The following is a 21,478-nucleotide window of genomic DNA, read 5'->3' on the forward strand; positions in this document are numbered from 1 at the left end:
ATTATAACTAAAAGTAAAAATAATTTGATAAGATTTGCACCAATTCTTTGCAGTCCTTTGCAAAAATGATCTTAACACGGGTCAAAATTTTAATATAGTTATACTTCGGGAGCTCTTACTCTACTTATATTTTCATAAATCATGTCAATGAAATGTAGTTTTAGATAGGCAGGCCTCATGTGATATTTGAGAGGAAAATTTGTGTGCGTTTTTTTTTTCTTTTTGAGTTGCATGTGCACAAGAAAGGGTAGTAGAGCGAGTGACTTTGACCATGCTTGATAGTCTCAGATCTCAAATCCGAGGCTACTTTAAAAGTTGTGCCATGTAAGGTCCCAGTTTAAATAAACAATAATATTGATCTCAAATTCGTGTTATGTATTAAAAACCCGATATCTTCGGGTCTCTATCACCACGTATCTTAGATCCACACTCTGATTTAACTTGTCCATGGACATATGGTCGCTTCTCAAACAGTGAAAAATAGCACAACAATGGTAACAAGGAAAGAACCTCTCAACAATTATTTCAAGGAAAAAGCCTCTTCCTCTTTTTGTTTTCAAAAATTAAAAAAATGAAAAAAGGATGAGCTAACTTTTATTTTAAATAACAATTCACCTACAGAAAAAAAAATTACATCTCAAAAGAGATGTTGCACATCAATTAAATTCCAACCAGCTGGCTGGCTCCAAGTTCCAAATGTCTTTTCTCTTTCATTGAAAGTCTCAAGAGGCATAGCATAACTAATCGACTTGAAGGACACTGAGACAATGTATCTTCCGTTCGATTCTCGTGTGTACTATTTTTTTAGACTACAAACAATGAGATGTGTGACACTCAAGTTGAATGATATACTAGCGGAGCTACATATAGGTTAACGTGAGTAGTTGGCTACATCAACAACAAAATTTTTATTTATTTTTATATAGATTTTTTATAATTATTTATTTATTTATATACGTTGTATCTCTTCAAAAATTTCTACCTTATGTCACATGAACAAAGATAGGACATCAACATTTGAAATTCAAATGAGTTGGGTCATACCTAACTCATAAAGAAAATTTCAATTAATATATTTTCTGGTACATATTTCATATTACCTTTTCTTTGACTTATTCCACACCGCTGCATGTCAATTTGAAGTTAATTTTATTCGACTTTACAATGTAGATGTGATCGTCGAATTAGAAATCTAAACGAGGAAAAACGTAAAAATATAAATTAATAATTGAGAATCCATGTATTTACATATAAAAATTCAAGCATACCGACTTACATGGTTTAGCTACAGTGTAGATGTATGTATTCATTACCGCGAAAAGCTTATATATCAATTATTGTTGTATTTTTCTGAAAATAATAGCTTTGAGCAAGTGACGACTTTGATGTACTTTTGATATTTAATTTTGAAACTAAATGATAGGTGTATCTGCAATTTAAATATAAAAAAGTGAATAATCCAATTTTTGATTATTGAAAATAGTGTATCCCAAATAAATGGTGGGATAGGATTTTCTTTTTAACAATTTGGCGTGAATTTAGCAAGAATTTCAATTAAAAATACCTCATTTTTTTGGTTACGGTCTAAGTTGCGAGGTGGGCCCCGCCATCTTCGTCGTGGTTCCTTCCTTGGGTCTGAGCCCCTCCGTGTCGTCTGAACGTCTCGGTTTCCATCGGGCAGGAAGAGAAAAGAAGGGGCTGCTCGTTTGGCTACGGACGCCATTTTCCCTTCCCTCGTCGGCCATTCTCGAAGCCCTCATCTCCATCTTTGATGCGTTTGATCATCTGCAGTTGAGGAGAAGAAACGAGACACAGAGAAGAGGGAAGAGCCAATGGCTCCCCCTCCCGTTCAGTCTCATAGAGGCCCTCCACCTCCTCAGCCGTCCGGGTACAGCTCCTCCTCCTCCTCTTCCTTCTTCTTTTTGGTCGATCGATGCCCATTTCTCTTGCTGTGTACTAATGCGATCTGTTTCTCAATTATGATTTGGGCAGGAAGGGAGAGGTCGCAGATCTTAAGCTGCAGCTTCGCCAATTGGCCGGCAGCCTCGCCCCCGGCGCGGAGTCCTCGAAGCGGGAGCTCTTCAAGAAGGTCATATCTTACATGACCATCGGTATCGATGTCTCCTCCCTCTTCAGCGAGATGGTGATGTGCTCCGCGACCTCAGATATCGTGCTGAAGAAGATGTGCTACCTGTACGTGGGGAATTATGCCAAGGGCAACCCGGACCTCGCGCTTCTCACCATCAATTTCCTACAGAGGGACTGCAAGGACGAAGATCCGATGATTCGGGGGCTTGCGCTGAGGAGTCTTTGCTCGCTTAGAGTGAAGAACCTGGTGGAGTATTTGATCGGTCCTTTGGGAGCCGGATTGAAGGATAGCAGCAGCTATGTGAGGACGGTTGCGGCCATTGGCGTCCTCAAGCTCTATCATATATCAGCGACGACATGCATCGAATCTGATTTCCCTGCGATGCTAAAAAATCTCATGCTTCAGGACCCTGATGCCCAGGTAAAAATTTCGTTCTTTTTTCTTAGTTTATTCGTTTGTAGAATCATGTTCGTAGTCCCGCTTCTGCATTCTTTAGATTCTCCGCTTAGTAGCATCTCCTTACACATGTCTCTGCACAGTATCGTAGTTGAACTGAACTTAATTGCGGTCTACTACTGCTTATGTAATATATTAGACCACAACGGATCTGCTAATATGTTTGTCATGTTTACATGTTTTCCATGTGTCGGAGATCAAGGAAGAAATTAGTGGACGAGTCAGTTACATGCTTTAAATAAGTCCGCCCTGCCCTTATGCTTAATCAGTTAATTGTACATCCACTGACTATGCTAATAGACTATCTGCACAGTGTGGCATTAAGCACCAGTATAACTTGTATGGTGCGTTTGTTTCGCACAAAAATGTCTGACGGCGCAACTGAGTTGATCCTATTGAGTGTTTTAGAGCTGTCAACATAGTAGTTTCATTGTGTAAAAACACTATAAAATTACAACCCATTGGCTTAGCGGGTGCAAAACAGTCAAGCTTGTGTAACTGCTGGAACAAAGAGCACTAAATTAACACACGAAATATTCATAACGTACAAATAAAGACACACCAAGCATATCAATAGAGACATGGAGGTTACAGTGTGTTTACAAACTTACAAGCATTGACCATTCTCTGGATGCAACATTACCTGTTTTGGTTGGTAGGCTACAATGCTAGTCTGGTACAATTATTGTCCACAGAAGATGCTCTCGATAATTAGCTCCCCATTAGCAAGGGCTGAGGCTGTTTGCATTATAAGGCTATTCGCCTTGCAGCCGAAGTTGCCTTTCAGAAAAGAAATGATGGTCTCTTCAAAATAAGCTAGATGCTGAAAAAGGAGCATTTCTTGTTCATCAATGCTCTACAGTCACCTTGTACATGCAAATTGTTGAACAGTTTATTCTTACGAGCATCAAGAGATGATGGATGCATTTGGCTGTCGATGGCTGTTAAAATTTGAAACATGTTTCAGATATGATAATTGTGTTTTCCTTTGCTATGTAATAGAAAATTAGAAATGCACTTTCAGGGGGAGAATGACTCAAAACAAAGCTTAAGACAATTTCTACTGTTTCAAAGAAGCTCTGGAGGAACCTTCCTGAAAATTTATTGAAAATCAATGTTCTTATTGATGGGACAGATATACAACAAATACTGATACATGTGTGCACAGCTAAATGTTATTGATGTTCTATTCCATTCTTTGTTGTTCTGCAACATTTTTCAGTAGTATGTAGTTAATCATGTTGCTTATTGTAGCTACGCAAGCATATCTGAGTTAAAAGTTTTCTTCCTGATGCTGATTATGTGATATTTTCCTTTTCCTAGGTGGTTGCTAATTGTTTGTCCTCTCTTGAAGAAATATTAAGCTTAGAAGGTAACACATCTGAGGAAGCATCTAGAGAGAGAGAATCATTACTTAGCAAGCCAGTAGTATATCACTTGCTAAATCGGTATGTCTTGCTTTGCGTGCTTATCATCCCCTCAAATTCTGGAGTGATATTGGTTGTCTTTTGTTTTTTTGTTTTATTGCCTTCTTTCATGTTGCTTGAAAGAGTATATTTTTAAGAAATGATTATCAGTAAAGATGTTATATTCTTGAATTTATGATAGAGCCTAGAGGAGATGAAAAACCAGGTCAAACTAGTCTAATTAGTATGTGAAAAAAATGAAAGCAGTACATTCCATTTTCATTTAGTTTGATGTTTCATATTTATTGTGGCTTTCTTGGCCTTTTGATTGTTTGTCAGTCTTTTGACATATTTATTGTTTCAGTTTAAGAACATGCTTTGTGTAGCATTTACTAACTACTAATGTTTATCTTTTTCTTAATTGAGCTAAACTTTGCAGAATTAAGGAGTTTAGTGAATGGGCACAGTGTTTGGTACTTGACCTGGTAGCAAATTATGTACCATCAGATAGCAGTGAAATTTTTGATATAATGAACCTGTTAGAAGATCGACTTCAGCACGCCAATGGTGCTGTTGTTTTAGCGACAATTAAGGTGTTTCTTCAGTTGACTATGTCCATGACTGACGTGCATCAGCAGGTACATTCTGCCGGATAAATTATGGTAATAGACTCATAAGGTATAACTTACTGCATTTTTTTTTCTGCACCAATGCTATGTATTCAAAGAATGAGACAAATTTCTCAAATCTCAACATTCATTGGGTTGGAACAATTGGTAACAACAATTTGTGACAGGTTATCATGTGATTGATTCTTTCAAGTTTTTTGTGATAATCAAACATAGACAGTGTTAACTTTGATTTAGCAGGAGTGGGCTGTAAATGTTGTAAAATGTCAAACTGGTGTACTTTCAGGACTCAACCACTTCCTTGCAGTGGCTTACTGACTATTTGATTTATTTACACCTCTAGTATCATGCCTTGTGCACCTTACACAAATAGAATTGGCAGCCATAGGTTGCCTTAGTAAATGACATGTGGCTTTATAGTCATCTGCTTGCCTTTGGATCTGACAATGCCCACTTGTCTGATTGTTTGGTTCTCTAGCTCTATATACGTGGGTGTGATTCAATTATAGAAGTCGAAGTACTACTAACGTTGTCTTCATAGTAAGCAAAAAGCGGCATTAATGCTTGCTTGTTTGATTGTATGCTTCGTACATACTTCAAACCTGTATATAGGTGGGATGAATCTGTTACACAAGAGAAGCATCATCTAGCTGACCAAACCTTTGGAAGGGTGGCATATTGAATATTCGTTCAAAACGCATTGTTGAATGTGACCTCTAGATGTGCATGGGTGTAGCACATCTGCCTTTCAGAAGACGGTTTTTAGTAATCCATTGCAATGCCTTCTAATTTGATTAGTTGCAATATGCTTTTCTTTCGTCACAAGCTAAATTTATTTATTTACTCTTGCAATATTGTTCACTAATACTCAAGGTTTGTAACTAATCAACTTCTTCACGAAGCTTGTCCCAGTGTCAGATTCTTTTATGATGGCATGTTTTATGACTTCATCTATATTGTGCTTTGGTAGATCTGTGATGTCTGATTTATCCAGGCTAAGAACAGGATGAGTTCAATTTGGCATTTGTTTGGAGTCATTTGTACTTACTACTTTAATTACTATTCTGTTTTAAACATACCTAGCTTGCATAGAAATACCACTATTTGAAGAAAAGTAAAGTAACCTCTATCTTATGCAATTATTTTAGGTCTATGAGCGCATAAAAGCTCCTTTACTTACTTTAGTGAGCTCTGGAAGCCCTGAGCAGTCATATGCAGTTTTGAGCCACCTGCATCTACTGGTGTTGCGTGCACCCATGCTCTTTTCGTCGGACTATAAACATTTCTATTGCCAGTACAGTCAGCCTTTCTATGTGAAAAAACTGAAACTGGAAATGTTGACAGCTGTTGCAAATGAGAGCAATACTTATGAAATTGGTACGCAGTAGTCTTTTTCTTGTACATAATAAGCATGCATGGGCATAATGTCCGAGGATACTTCATCTCCTTGTATTTTAAGTAGTTGCATGGCTTGCATCTTCAGAGGCTCTTAGCGAGCATTAGGAATACTTCTGAAGTTAAACTTTTCTTCAGTGTCATATCTTCCTTTGGTTTTTTTTGGTTTTTGGATTTTTTACTTCATAGTTGTAACTTAATATTTGTAAACAAAATCCAGTTACGGAACTATGTGAATATGCTGCAAATGTTGATGTTGCTATTGCAAGAGAGTCAATTCGTGCAGTTGGAAAGATTGCATTACAGCAATATGATGTAAATGCTATTGTTGACCGTTTACTTCAGTTTCTGGAGATGGAAAAAGACTATGTGACTGCCGAAACACTGGCAAGTATACTTTATCTAATAGCAACATGTTTCTGGAAGCCATTATTCCTATAGTCATTGTAATTCCTGCCTTAAGTTGCCTCTTCCTTGATGTAGGTGCTTGTGAAAGATCTTTTAAGGAAATACCCTCAATGGAGTCATGACTGCATTGCTGTTGTTGGTAGCATTAGCAGCAAAAATGTTCAAGAACCCAAGGCTAAAGCAGCCTTAATATGGATGCTAGGAGAGTATTCTCAAGACATGGCTGATGCTCCTTACATCCTTGAAAATTTAGTTGAAAACTGGAGTGATGAAGATTCTGCAGAGGTGACTGATTCGCTATGTAACATGTCTAAACAGATTGGGGTCCCTGGGTTACATATTTTCTTGTTGTCGTTTAACATGTTTCCTGACAGACTATTGTTAGGAAATATTTGTGACTGTGTGCTCTCATGCATCCCTTTTTTATTCTGAACATCTTAGTAGAATTATTCTGCATATCCTGCAAACAGTTAACTGGCTTGATATATATCCTTTGCTGTTTTTGTAAATAAAAAGTGTTTCTGAAACCACTGCTTTATGCTATGGTACATTGCTTAAGACACCTTGTCCCCTAAAGGCAATCGTCTTGGATTGAAAGTCCATTGATGAACCTTAACAGATTTTGCAGTTATCATGATCTAGCTTTTTCTCAAGAGCTAGTTTACTGCTCCCAGAGTATCACATATTCTAAAGTATTGAATTGCATAATGATGTTATTGCATGATCAACAAGAAGTAACATATTGATTTATTTGAATATGTTTGTGTTCTTTCTTTTTTTGGTTGCTTTTTAGTTTTTATATTCCAAATTTACCAATAATTTGGAACCTTTTTTGCTAAAAAACATAATTTCAATTTGTTGTGAGATATTCCTTTGACCAAAAAATTCTGGCAACCACATTTATGATTGTCGGGTGTGCATGCATAATTTATGTTTTTGAACTCTTTTCCCTGACTTTCTTTTATTAACTGATGGCGATGAAGTTTATGGATTTTCACAATTGGATGAGAGTGATTGCTTCATAAGTTTCAGGTCATGTGTTAGAATAAAGTTTTAAACTTATAATTGCTTTGGTTTTGGGGTTTTGCTCTTCTATTTACTGATTACTTTCATCTTGCTAAACAGGTTAAGCTGCACTTGCTTACTGCAATATTAAAGTGTTTCTTGAAAAGACCACCTGAAATGCGGAAAGCATTAGGAGCTGCATTAGCTGCTGGTTTAGCGGATTCTCACCAGGTGAAGCATCATCTCTGGTTTCAAGATTCAGGTTTTTTATTTGAAGGATTATTTGTTTCATGTTGGTATTTTGATGCAGGATGTTCATGATAGAGCCTTATTCTACTACAGGCTTTTGCATCATGACGTGTCAGTAGCTGAACGTGTAGTAAATCCTCCCAAGCAAGCAGTTTCTGTCTTTGCGGACACTCAGAGTAGTGAAATTAAAGATCGGATATTTGATGAATTCAATAGCTTATCTGTACTATACCAGCAGGTATGTGTACAATCACTTTTTTGGGTGTTGTTGATACATTGTCTGAGAAGGAAACTTTCAGAAAGAGGCACTGACTTTGGATTTTGTATTCTGGAAGTTTTGTAAGTTTAAGGATATTCATAGACATGGTTTTCTAACCAAAGATTCGCTTAACTTGCAGCCTTCATACCTGTTTACCGATAAAGAACATCGTGGGCCATTTGAGTTCTCAGAAGACCTTGCAACCTTGTCATTGACAGATGATGCAGCAGATGGCACACTTTCAGGACAAAGAGTTGAAGCAACTGACAATGACCTTCTGTTAAGTGTGTCAGAAAAAGAAGAGAATAAAGGTCACACTAACAATGGACATTCTGCATATAGTGCTCCCGATTATAACGGTCCTGCTATGGGTGCTCTTATACCCACAGAGACTGCATTTTCAAGCTCCCCAGCACCACCCATCAGTTCTAGCTTGCCTATTGATGATCTTCTTGGCTTGGGTTCCGCAGTTGCTCCTTCAGCATCTTTGAAGCTTAACGCCAAAGCAGTTCTTGATCCCGGCACATTCCAAAAGAAGTGGGGTCAGCTACCAATTGCTTTGTCACTGGTAGGTTATACTTATACCTATTAGTTGAATAAGCTAAATATTTAATTCACTATGAAATGGTATCTCTGTACCATGCATTTTAAATTATGGAGATTGTTTCCTTTGAATACTCTTTCCTTCTCTCTTCCCCTCCCCTTTTCTTCTTTGGGTGGGGTGGGGGGCAGGGGGTGGTAGTAGGGAATTGTATGTATGTCTGCCTGCACTCTTCCTCATGCATAATAATGTTCAATATGAAAGCCTATGGATGTGGGCAGTGGACATACTATGTTTGTAAGTTTACAACTGCTTGTTGGACAACTGCTATGTCTGCTAATGCGTGAGGTCATGATTCCATCTCACTCATCAGCAAATCTACCGTAGCATAAGCTCATACTTGATTTGGGATGAATGCATCCTCCATATTCTTCCTTTTTTTTTGCAGATAGTTGCATCGCTGCATTGCATAATCTGTTCCAGTTTTTCATTTGTAATCATAGACATAGATGTCATTTCTACATTGAAAATGTGAAAGTATCCTAGAAAAGTACCATGGTGATACTAATAAATGCACTCCGTGATCTTCAAAATAGTTTGTTCCAGACTTCCAGTATTTACATGTACAATTTTCATTTTCTTGCTTATTTCAATTTTAAAAAATTTCCAATGATTGTATGATGTCCTATTTGAAAAAAGCGCTAGGCCCATTGTTTCCTTTTCTTTTAACATTTTCTTCGCATAACAGATTTCTTAGCAATCCAGCACTTTCCATAGGAAATTTTAACGAAAAATACACCTTCAGTAACATGCCGCTATATACTTAATAATACTCATACAGATGTGGCTTTTTTCCTTTTTTGATGATAAGGTAGTTAATCATATTGGCTTCCTCTAGGTGTTTTGGTTCTCGTGAGCAGTCAAAACGGTACCTGCTGTTACTGCCATGACAGGCTTCTTTGTTAGTTCTTAATGGTTTTTGCATCAGCTTCTAAATTTCCTTGAAATGGTGTGGCATTGGGAAAGCTGTTTGCGTTATTTCACTGTTGGCTTAGCTCTTGAGAACAGTAAAGCACTCTGATAAATTGGTATCCTTTTTTTTTTCAGCAGGATTTCTCATTGACCCCACAAGGAGCTGCTACTTTGACAACACCTCAGGTCCTCCTCCGGCACATGCAGAGCAATTCCATATTGTGCATAGCTTCTGGTGGTCAGGCTCCAAACTTCAAATTCTTCTTCTATGCACAGAAAGCTGATGATCTGTTGTCAGCTACTTCTTTCTATCTTGTTGAGTGCCTTATAAACACCTCCTCAGCAAAGGCACAGATAAAAATCAAGGCTGATGATAAAAGTACAACCCAGGCTTTCTCGTCCTTGTTTCAATCAGCTTTGCTCAAGCTTGGTGCACCATAGATATGAGATCGTGCAGTTTCACCCTTTTGTTGCCGCTGGAAAACTGTTGCTGGAAGGTGAGCAGTATGGTTTCCTATTGGCAGATTACAAGTATGTAGTGTCATTGTGCTGAACCAGGCGGCTGCTAAACTGCATGAGGTAGCAACAGTCCCAAATCTGGATAAGTTTATGGTTTGCTCGACAATGGGGAGAGATGAGATTGGAGTCTATTTGCCATCTCCATGTCTCGCTGAATAAACGGCTTGTAACATAGAATACTTTGAATTTCGTTAGGAGAAAATATTTTTGCTGAATACTGTGTATTGTTTAAAATGCTGAAGACTACAAAGAAAATGCTTATACACGTTTCAATCCACGGTTGCTACATTCTTAGTCTTCATAATGATTGGCGATTGCTTGCTGTAGTAGTTCGAATGTGGTACTTCTGTAAGAGATGTGATCGGCTTGCGTGCTTGTACATGCATGTCAAGTTAAAGAGACGTGTACATGTATTGCACATGAATCGGTGGAGAAGGGAAGTTGAACTGCAAATTTTTCGTTTCCAGTGGACAGCTAAAAACATTATCGATTGGAAGTTGCGTACAGATCCAAGGTTCAGAGTTCCTTTTCATGACCGTTGCCGCTGTTTGAAATGTCCTTTAGATGATGGTCAAAAGCACGACGGATGGGCCACCATTCATGACGTTTTTGCCGATTGTCCCTGTTTGAGATCAAGCTGGCTACTGCTCTCAAAGAGAAAGCAACTGTTACAGATTTATTTAGTTTTAGCCGACCCATCTGAATGAATTGAACATGCTTTGCCCGGTGAAATCCTGTGGGCTGCCTACCTACAACTGGATGTCACCCAGAACAGCAATGAATCTCATAAGAAGCTCCAAAGCCGTGGACTTGGTGTTTGTTTGAAAAACAGAAAAAGAAGACGGATTAAGTAAATTTGATAATTTTATTGAATACCTAATCGATTTAATACCTTGAATTATAAAGAATGCAAAATTGTGAAAACTTATAAAGTGGTACATACAAATATGGATCTCCTCTCACTTCAAGAACAATCGAACGCCTTCTCTTAGATCTTCCATAGTGATTGTCGTTAGACTCTCAACATCTGTGCAGGCAAGATCGAGTCTCAGGTCCAAATTTTCCCTCGCGTTCGTGAGCATGGGATCAACGATCCCCCCATTCATCTCCCTCCGCTGTTTTTCAGTGGTTTCCTTTTCTAGTAAAATAGCCAAATTCTCAATCCCACATAACGGGTGCAACTTGAAGCCATACAGAGAGCTATCTACAACCTGGTGCTTCATTTTAATATGAACAATTTCTGCCAGCTCCCTCGTGTTGAAGTCACTAAAACAGAAGATTTTGGTCACCCTTCTGGTGAAACCTTCATTTGCACTAATCACCCGCTTCATTGGCTCACTATAACCCGCAAATATCACAACAATTTTTCCACAGTCCATAACTGACATAATCTCCTCCAGAGCCTCCAGCCCATAGTCTTTGTCGTCAGATTTCTGAGCAGGAATCAACCTGTACGCCTCATCAACAAATAGAATCCCTCCCATCGCCTCTGTGATCTACAGCACAATGTCAAGACTCTTCTGTGAGTTCCACTGAAAATATTCCAGAAAACCATGGGCAAACACAAGGTAAGAATACCACCAAAGAAAAGGATGTAACGAAGGTTTGTTAATACTCTTTAACAGATGCGGCAATTTTTACATCAGACATGGCTTAAGCATGATTTTCCTTGTATTTGAAGACTTGGTTAATATTACTACAAGGATACAACGCGGCAGGAGATCCACATAAAAACAATCACAGCTTCTGATATAAGATCCACAAGTTTTCAGTTTAACATCATATGTGAAAGTAATTGCCGCTTAACGTGGTTATCCAGTAAGACCACAACATAAGGCACTTCAGATGCGTGAAAATTTGGAGGTCACTAGTCAATAACTTAGTTCAGAATCTTCAGATAATAAATTGTAGCAAATCATAGTGCCAACAGGTAGAGCTCTTTGTCCACTCGCAAGTATATGCAGGAGCTTAGTTAAGTGTATACCTTTCTTCTGGTCTTCGGTCCAGTGTGGCCAACAAACTCTCCAACAAGGTCTGTCCTCTGTACTTCAGTCACATGATCCGTAGGCAGGATGCCCATCCGATGCAGCAGCTTTCCAAGGATCCGAGCAACCATAGTTTTACCTGTTAACATAGAGATTATGTCATTTCCCAATTGCAAAAGCTTCACAAGCAAGGACTTGGACTCATTTTCCACATGCAGAAGCTTCATATGAAGGAGTTGTACTAAAAAATTCATCCACTTTCACCAATGGACAGTAAAAGGCTTTTAATTTTTGAAACTAGAACAGCCTCCGTATACAAGGCAACGATGCACCAGAAATTTCTGAAAGCAAGGAACAAAAGGTATACATATCCAAAGATGAACATCAATGATGCAAATCAAGGTAAATGCTTGTATACGTGTGAGGTTTATTAAAAATGAGTTTGATTACAAAATGATTGGATACTGGTTCTCAAACTGCTAGTATTTGTTTTTGTCACACTTGATTAGCTATCCCTTGACTTTTTGAGGATTCAAAACATCTTTGCAAAGTTTAAGAACACATAAATAAATAATGCAGATGATAATATTTAACATGGCTTGGTTGATAAAAGAATCGTTTAGCAACAGACCAGAAAATGACCTAGTGAGTAATATAATAGCGTAACAGAGTATATGATGTTAGCAGAGTTGTTCAATATAACAAATGGAAAATATATCAATCAAACAAGCTGGAAATTCTGAACGATTATTCATAAAGAATTTATTTGTAATCCAGGAAAATGGTTAATAAAAAAAATCAAGCACGAGAATCATATAAAGAATAAGACCAATAAAATTTTGATTGAATTATCATCTTCTGAATCTGCACAACTCAATGATCTCAAATCGGGGCAAGGAAGAGGGCTAAATCCACGGAGTAAAGAACAAAAAATGTATGTTTCATGGAAACAGAGTTGTACCTGTTCCTGGGTTGCCAAGAAAAGCCATATGGGGGAGCCTCCTTGCAGCTACTTTCAGCCCTAGAGCTCGTCTCCTTTCATCTAGAAGCATTCCTTTGGCCCATTTCCGCAACTGCAGCTTCAGGTCATTTAGCCCAACAAGAGTTGATAATTCAACTTCCAGTTCCGCCATCTTGGCTTCTGCTTCATTACATGCTTCAATGGCCTTTCTTTTGCGCTGCTCTTCAATATGAAACCTAATAAGTTGTTGTACCTTCTCTGTACCTGGGACTTGTAAAAGATGATCTAGCGGAGTCTTTCCTTCCTGCAAAAACAGTGTCACATTAGTATCTCCTACAAAACAAAACCAACTGGCAGAATTTCCTTCTTAAAAGTAGTAGGTCATACATTATCAGTAGCACTACAATCTGCATTGTACGTGAGCAACGCCTCCACAGTTGCAGAGTCTTTTGATTGAAGAGAATGCCAAACAGCTAGATGCAATGGAGTCATTCCATTCTGTAAAATTCACATGGTCAATTAGGAAGCCCACTATGAGAATCACTGACAAGATTGCCAGCTTGTTCGTCCTTCAGAACAACAATGATGGATGATGACGATGAGAACAACTACAAACAAGGATAATGACCATAAACAGTAGTAGCAATGGCGATAATAATGACTAGAAACCAATAAACAAACATATCGTCCACTAGATGACTGAAAACCTATCATCAATATGAACCTTGACTCAACTTTAAGGCGAAGGGATTGAAACAGCTAACATATTTGTCAAGGATGAAACCAACCAAAACATGCTCCTAAATGTGCTTTGGTCTGGTAATGAGCATTCTGATACAGAATCCTGCACAATTCTACCAGATAACTTGCAAAAATATGCTTAAAATCAATAATTGCTCAATAGAGCCGCTAGAATCTTATGAATTACCACATAGATAATTTTCTTATAAAGATAGACACCCAACAAATAACAAATTGCATGAAAAAAGCTGATGCAGAAATTACTTTGGCCTTGACTTCCAGAGGCATGCCATGATCTAGAAGCAAACGAACCACTTCAGTGCAGCCGTTCTTCGCCGCTACATGTAAAGGGGTTTCTCCATACTGCAAAAGGGAAAAAAGTTTGTTCACAACAATTGTATTTCCAAAAGGGCAACTGTAGATCTTGATGAGCACAATAGTGAACATGACAAAGCAGATCATGTACCATGTTTAGAGCTTCCAGATCTGCCTTTTCAGGCTCCATGATATCGAGAAGATACCTCACAACCTCAATCCTGTTACAGGAGGCAGCAGCATGAAGCGGTGTTTGAGATATCTGCAATGAGAAATGCCAACATAAAATATGTCATTAAGAACTATGCTGGCCAAAGGAAATACCAGAAAAGAACATGAAACGCCAGATTAGATAAAGAGAGAGAGAGAGAGAGAGAGAGAGAGAGAGTTTTGATATGCAGATCGAGTACAAGAAGGCAATCAAAAGGAAATAAAGAAAACAACATAAACCGCCTCGCTTTCAAAACAAAAGGATCTCAGAGAAACAGATTGCTCCGAATTCGTTATCTGAACGAAACAGAAGGAAAGCAAGAGAGGAGCATTACGACGGAGTTTCGGGCGTTGATAAGGTCAGGAGCCTGCTGCAGCAGGGACTGAAGGCTGTAGAGATCTCCCGCCTGAGCGTACGAGTGAACGGTCGTTTCCACCGACGCTCCATTCCGCACTGCCTTCTTTCCTCTCAATCGACGCAGATCATCAGCGGAGGCGTGCCCGTTCTCTGCCATTGTCTCCGCGCGCCCATTCACCGCCATCGCCTTCCGTTTAAGAGACAGCGAAGGCGAGAAAGACGGAACCAGGGTAGAAGAAGATTCAGACAAAGAGGAGGAAGAAGCCAGCAGTCCCTCTTTCCGAAGAGCCTCAGAAAAAACAGAAAGCCTCAGCTGGTGGTGGCGATGAGGTGCCCCGCGCTGCTGGTAACGTAGGTATTTGAACAGTTCTTGGGGAAGGGAGGGGCTGAACCCTGCCGAGCGCCAACTACTGCGACACAGCGACCCAACACCGAATGCACCGCTCTTCTTGTGGTGGCCCTCCGCCGGCCCCAATGAGTCAGTACCCCTTCCTTATTAATGACCCGTCAAGACCAGAAGAGAGAGAGAGAGACTCCCCACCCCTTTCTACTGGACCAAATTAGCTAAGGGGAGAGACTACAGAAAGAGAGGGAAAACGAATGGACGACGAAGACCCAAGAGCGCGTGTCTATTTCTCTCTCTTTCTCTCACACGGATGCTCAGTCACAAGCAGCCCACCTTTTTTCTTTGTGATCTGTCACTAACAGGGACGATGACAGCGCCGACAAACATGGCCCCACTAACAAGGAAAAGCTTGAGCGGCCATTTCGGGGATGCCATGAAGGGCAGCTCTGCAACTTTCATCATCCACAGGAACTGTCGGTGAAATTTAAGAAAATCACCACATTAACAGCAAAATAAGTAAACAAATAATATTGCTTGGTTGTTCCTGAATCTCAAATATTTATTCCAAAGTTTCCAACCTTCTTGCAGATTTTGACCACCCAAGAAACGCGTCCTGCCACTGGCCAGAAGCGTTTCCCAGAAGCAAGCAATGTAGCCAACTACATTAATGCAATTCAGGCTTCTAGAAAACGTATACGGAAAGGAGATGAGAGAGTGGTAACCAGGTGTACATGCCTAACTAGAAAACTGTGTGCCCCTTTGTCTGCATCGAGAAGTCCTCTTTGATTCAGCTTCCTCGGTTCAAAGGCTTCAGACAAAGTATGAACGATAAATCATGAGAGCGAAACAACCCACTAGGAGGAAATTGTATAATTCTATTTGCATTGTATTGTTTTTATTTATATTGTGAAATTGATAATTCATTGTGCTTCAGAAAGATTTTGGGGTTTTTCTTGCGTATAATTTTAAAAAATGAGAAGTTTTATTATATTCTGTAAATGATGCCACGCCTTTCATAAAACTGTCAAGCGAGAGTTTGAAATGAATTTCTATTAACTTGAGAATGGAAGAGGGTAGCTGGAATGTTTCTTTTTATCTTGCCAATGTTTTAGCTTGCAATCATTATTTTTCAAGTTGCAGAAATTTATTTTGTGTCTTTGTTTGTTAGTTCGACAAAAAAGTATCCCTGCTTAACATAAAACGCCTGCCCTCTAAAAATTATAAACAAAAGATAGACTTGAAGTGAAAGGAAAAAAAATCAACTATATATATATATATATATATATATATATATATATATATATATATATATATATATATATATATATATAATACTAATTCTATAGCTAGATAGCTAGAGATTTCATTGAAGGAAAAACAAGTATACAACTTTGTAATAAAGTGTATTAACATTCTTTACAGATAAAATTGGAATGGTATAACAAGTGCATTAAAGCTTTTGGATGGATAGAAACATGAGGCTCAAGTCTTATGGCTTATTTGTGACTTGCACTTAAAAAAAAAAAATTATAAAAAAGCCAATGCTAGGATGCTGGATACCGGATAGTTGTTGGATGAGCAAACTTTTTTAAAAAACAAAAAAATATAAAAAAATCAATGCTCCTGGATGACAGAATGACTAAAATTTTAAGTTGCATCAACAAAGAACCTATAAATAGTCCGAAAGCCATTATAAACCATAGCTCCATCTTAAATCATCTCTGTTTAATATGACTATTTTCGAATCATAAACTATTGTAATCATACTCATATTATCATTTTAGAAAGTCGGTCGTGGCACCAACCATCAAGTTTTAAGAGAACAATGTTACTAGAAAATTTGGGCAACATAACACAGAATTGTGATCAATGGCTCAGCCATAAATTTTTAGCCGTGGAAACATTAAAAAACTTTGTTTTGTATCCATGGAGGCACCCCATATAGCTGGAGAGAGCCCTCCATCTCTGTGGGGGCAGCTGCCTGCACATGCCTACACTGAGCTCCGCTCTGCTCCTCCGCCAGTGTCTGACGCTGCCCACTGGGATTGTAACTTGATTTATGGTATAACCATATCTATCTTCGCCACTTGTTGTAACTTGATTCATGATTTTCTACCACCGGAGATTTAATGTTCGAAACACTTTCAATAACTCTTCCTAAGGAAGCATCACTGCATTATTAAATTGAAAAATAATGTGTATAAACGAGAAAATAAGTGAATGAATTGAAAAAAAAAAAACTAGTTGGTTCTATTGAATGACAAATAGAGCAGAGGAACGAGAAAATTGCAGCATTTATATAGAATCTAGAGGCCATTTTGGCGCGGAAGACCTGACTTCACGGCTTTAATCTCAAGGAGTTAGCAGTAAAACTAACCAAAAGGGTTTACTATAGTTTCGAAAAAAGAAATCATTTGTCAATTGTAGATTAGGTAACCCCAATCAATGAATTTATGCAATATGAACGCCATGAGCTGGCCACATGCGGGGTTCCCATTCTCCGGTTCGTGCTTTTAATTGATTTGGTTTTTTTTATTCAACACTTTGTGTAATATGAATTAGAAGTTCAAATCATTTTAGCTTCTTATTAAAAAAAACGGACATTTTGGAAATATTACATTTTTGGCTTTCCATCTTTTGTCTGGCCACAAAATAAGGGCATTTTGGTCATTTCACGCTTCAGAATAAATAAGCATCCGTCAATCATTATATATTTTATGCTTCCTTCTGATTGAAGGCACCTCAAGATAAAACTACACGCTTGCTTTTCTTCAGATCCTGCATGATCGATCTGGAGGAAGTCAATATTTTTTCTAAACAATGTTGAGAACAAGAGAGAATATGTCTAATTTTACTTATTTCATTCTAAAAGTGGGATGGAGTTTTTTATTATAAGGTGAATCGGGAAGTTTTCATCCTATAAGGTTGTGTTTGGATACACCGCTTGGAAAAATGGATTTTGTTAAAACCTGGTTTTGAGAAAACCAATTTTTTTTTTTATGTGTTTCAAACACCCGGTTTTAGTGTCTGAATAACATGATAAAAACCAGGTTTTCACTATTGAAAACCTGGTTTTTGTTTGGATGACAAATCCTACATAACAAGGGGGAAATTGTTTGATTAAATTTCTAGATAGACTAACATCAAGGAAATTAAAAAATGGGGCATTAAGGTCAAAACCTTCATTATCTTAAACAATTAAATGAAAAATAAGAACATATCAAAAGTTTAAAAATCAAAATCCCGCTTTCTGTTACATTTGCACAAATGTCGGAGGAAGAATGGGAAGGCAAGCCTCAATCACTAAAAACATGGAAAAGAGAGAGAGAGAGAGGAGAAGGAAAAATATGCCGGAGAAAGAAATGAAGAGCTCTATATCCAAAATATAAGAAAAAAGGTCAAAATTGATTCTTTTTTTGTCCACAGATCAAGCACAAGTGGATCATATCACGACTAACTGATCTTGTTGAATCAGTCAGACCAACTTTAGGGCTATGACCCCATTTCACAAGTAACAAAGGTGCCAATATGGTGGATCTGGATGTTCTTCATGAGGGAATAGATTTGCAGACAGAAGGAATCCTCCAAACATCTGCTAAAGAACAGAACCCAAAAGCACAAAACTACCTGCTATAGAAGCAAGGGTCATGTCATCAGAGTATCCACCATCTCGAAGAGAAGTAACCAACCCATGTCTGTCATTCCTGAAATCATCTGCAAGCATTTGAGCAGGGTACGTTCCAGTTAAATTTGTCGCTGATTGAAATATATCATCAGCCTTTCTATTTCCTATAGCATCAAAAAGCAGTAAGAAAATTACCATCATGCACCCTCCCCATAATAAGAATGTTCTTCCATCAGTAGCAAATTCCATTGAACAAGTTTGCAAGTGTCATATTTCAATATTAGCCAGGAGTGTGTCATTTACAGAGCTTGTGGAAATAAGCATATGAATCCATTAACTTTCATTTGATGAAGCTCCACTAAACCCAACTCTAAGCACTATCAGTTATATGCGAATAATCACATGCACCTACAAAATAATTTATATTTTTAAAGTGTTAGAACCATAAAAAAGAACTTGTGCAATCTGAGAGTCACCCAAGAGTAAACGATAGAGCCTAAGATGAAGACAATGGACAGAACATGTGCCAACCGCAGAAAATTGAAGTTCATGGTTGGGAACTTGAACTGACCCTACAGTTAAGAGCCAGTGCAAGTCCCACCATCAGTCTTCAGCAAAAACATCTACAATTTGTCACTTCATCACGTTGCCTATTACACAAAAGAAGGGATGTGGAAGGGCATCTAAGAGTTTCTAGTGTTGGCCAGATGGAGTCTTCCATATGAGAAGTTGGGAATGAATGATGATTGGCAACCATGATGAAAGCAAGCAAGCCCCCTCGCTGATTATTAATTTATACCAGAGTTTGGAAACATCACCAGAATTTCCACAGCCGATGTTCCCAAGAGGAAGTGCAGATTTGCCCCAGCGATCGAGAGTAAAAAATTGAATGATCTGTGTGAACTAGAAAATGCCTATTAGCTGCTGAGAGCATGAAGCCCCAATTTGTCTAGCTTCAGCCCATTCCACCATCATCACGACAACCGCTTTTTTCACAACTATGACTGCCAATTAATCATTTTATAGAATGTCAAGCACATTCTTTTACCTGCTAATTGAATGATTACCTTGACATGTTTATCTACCTTCTTTTGCATGCAAACTATGTTTCATCAGTTGCAGAGCAATTCACTCGGTTGTAGGCACACCATACCCAACCACGGGAATCTTTATGACAAGGAAGCGTTTGGATGCAGCACCCTACCTAATATTGGACTGTGAACTACGATGAAATTTCCAAAACGTATCTACAACAATTCCCCTGCGCTTCTATGCTGATAATCATGAGCATAGTCATCGGCATACTAACACAGATACCAACATTCTTAATGGCTGGATGGTTCTTGGATCTCACCCCAAGGAGATCGCGAAGGCAGCTGCAACTAAATCGATTTAAACTCATATTCCCAATCAAACACTTATCGCCAGTATAGAAGAAGTAATATAGTTGGACCGGAAACATTACCATCAAGAAAATTTTACCGTCAAAATGAAAGAAACACTGTTCACCCAAACCACCGCCTACTCCAGTTTCAGAACGAGCTCAACAGAGTAGGGGAATAATGGAAAGAGAATTCCATACCGATCATAGCGTGCTTAAAGGCCTTTTTTCCTCATTGATGCAGTAGATCCAACAATGGCATAAAATTGGGGTGCCTGAGCTGCTCGAGCCTGCCCATCTCGTAAGAAGTTGCTTCTCCGAAAATGGGCAATCCGGAAGACGTTTGATTGCGAATGCCAACCCATCATATACAGCAACGCCTTTTAGATAGCACCAGTTCTATTCGACAAGATGATGCAGTCGAACAGCAGCGAAGGGCAGGCACTGGAGACTCAAGCCGACGTTTGAAAACCAGGTTTTTACGATACTGGGTTTCCGAGAAACCCGGTATCATCAGTATCCGAACACCCCACAAACGGGGTTTCGAAGGCAAAACAACCTCTCAAACCTATTTTTTTGAGGAGCTATCCATTATGAGTGTGTTTGACAGCCTCAGATCAGATCTGATCTAAAGCTGATTCGAAATCCTCTTATGTAAGATTTACAGATCAAACAATCACCAATTTTATCACTATATAAAAAGGAAGATTTAAGATCCTTATTCCATATGCAAAGCTTCATATTTTAGAATGGGAGGGAGACTCAACCTCAAATCCTCATACCTAAGACTGGGCATTGGGCCATGAGAAAAAGGGACCTGGACCGACCTGATAAGTTATTGGGTTGGCCCGGTTGGGCCCAATAAAGGCCCGACGGTTGTTTTTATTTTATTTTATTATATATATATAATATTTTATTATAATTAATTATAATTATATATTATTTTATATTAAAAATATTTTTAAATTTAATTGGGTCGAGCCCGGGCTCAGGTTTCCCAAGTCAGACCGGCCCGATGTCCAGACTTACAAACCTGAGTAGGGATGGAAAGAGCCCACTCTTTGAAACATTGAGTCGTTGAAATTTGGTGAACTTGGGTCCAGTTATATGGAGTAGCCTCATGAGATTCGGGTTACTGCTCCATAGTCAATTGAAAATTTGTTAACAATATATTTAGTGTTCTACAGAAACAAAATTTCTGACTCCACTCATAGACCTGAGATTCCCAATAACCATTAGATCACCTTCTTTTCACATCTATGGTAAACAAACGTCCTTTGTGTCGTCCATGCTTAATTAGTTCTATAAAGAGCTATATCGACCATGCTTAATTGGTTCTATAAAGAGCTATATTCCACTGTGACGTCCGTTTACTTCCAATTTTTTAAACTTAAGACAACAACGGATCTCATGCCATGCTCATTTTTTTCTTTTTCGATCAACAAGAGCATTAAAAATTAATATGATTCATTGTTTAAATAGATAAAGCATTTTGAATTAATTAAAGCTATAGAAATTGAGCAGTGTAATTAGACCACAACATTTTGTAGTCCAATTATGCAAATGAGCTTACTTTTTGAAAGTTCAATCATTAGAAAACACTATGGATATCAACGTTTTTCCATTAG

The 21,478-nt window shown here is 38.4% G+C and overlaps 2 protein-coding genes and 1 long non-coding RNA gene across 4 annotated transcripts; 1 reads left to right on the forward strand and 2 right to left on the reverse strand.

Annotated features, from left to right (window-relative positions):
• The first annotated feature begins 1,655 nt into the window (after positions 1–1,655).
• On the forward strand, positions 1,656–10,216 carry LOC116255463 (beta-adaptin-like protein A). 2 transcript variants are annotated; one of them, XM_031631290.2, is made up of 11 exons: positions 1,656–1,888; positions 1,993–2,509; positions 3,869–3,993; positions 4,391–4,589; positions 5,729–5,957; positions 6,196–6,362; positions 6,459–6,668; positions 7,509–7,619; positions 7,699–7,875; positions 8,036–8,464; positions 9,545–10,216. In XM_031631290.2, exons 1-11 carry the CDS (start codon positions 1,833–1,835, stop codon positions 9,848–9,850), a joined length of 2,526 nt encoding a protein of 841 aa, XP_031487150.1. In that variant the 5' UTR covers positions 1,656–1,832; the 3' UTR covers positions 9,851–10,216. The 2 variants fall into 2 exon arrangements, with proteins under 2 accessions (XP_031487150.1, XP_031487151.1); XM_031631291.2 differs by having other exon boundaries at positions 9,548–10,216.
• A 558-nt stretch (positions 10,217–10,774) lies between these two features.
• Positions 10,775–15,250, reverse strand: LOC116255464 (uncharacterized). The gene is made up of 7 exons (XM_031631292.2): positions 14,476–15,250; positions 14,082–14,192; positions 13,880–13,978; positions 13,262–13,372; positions 12,875–13,178; positions 11,913–12,052; positions 10,775–11,424 (listed from the first exon to the last, which is right to left on the reverse strand). The coding sequence occupies exons 1-7, from the start codon at positions 14,680–14,682 to the stop codon at positions 10,888–10,890; spliced, it is 1,509 nt and encodes a 502-aa protein (XP_031487152.1). The 5' UTR covers positions 14,683–15,250; the 3' UTR covers positions 10,775–10,887.
• A 2,980-nt stretch (positions 15,251–18,230) lies between these two features.
• On the reverse strand, positions 18,231–20,289 carry LOC116256479 (uncharacterized). The gene is made up of 3 exons (XR_004173138.2): positions 20,052–20,289; positions 18,665–18,877; positions 18,231–18,558 (listed from the first exon to the last, which is right to left on the reverse strand). It is a non-coding gene; the product is annotated as an uncharacterized LOC116256479 (long non-coding RNA).
• Between the last annotated feature and the right edge of the window lie 1,189 nt (positions 20,290–21,478).

This window comes from Nymphaea colorata, chromosome 6 (genome assembly GCF_008831285.2).
Source record: "Nymphaea colorata isolate Beijing-Zhang1983 chromosome 6, ASM883128v2, whole genome shotgun sequence".
NCBI lineage: Eukaryota > Viridiplantae > Streptophyta > Magnoliopsida > Nymphaeales > Nymphaeaceae > Nymphaea > Nymphaea colorata.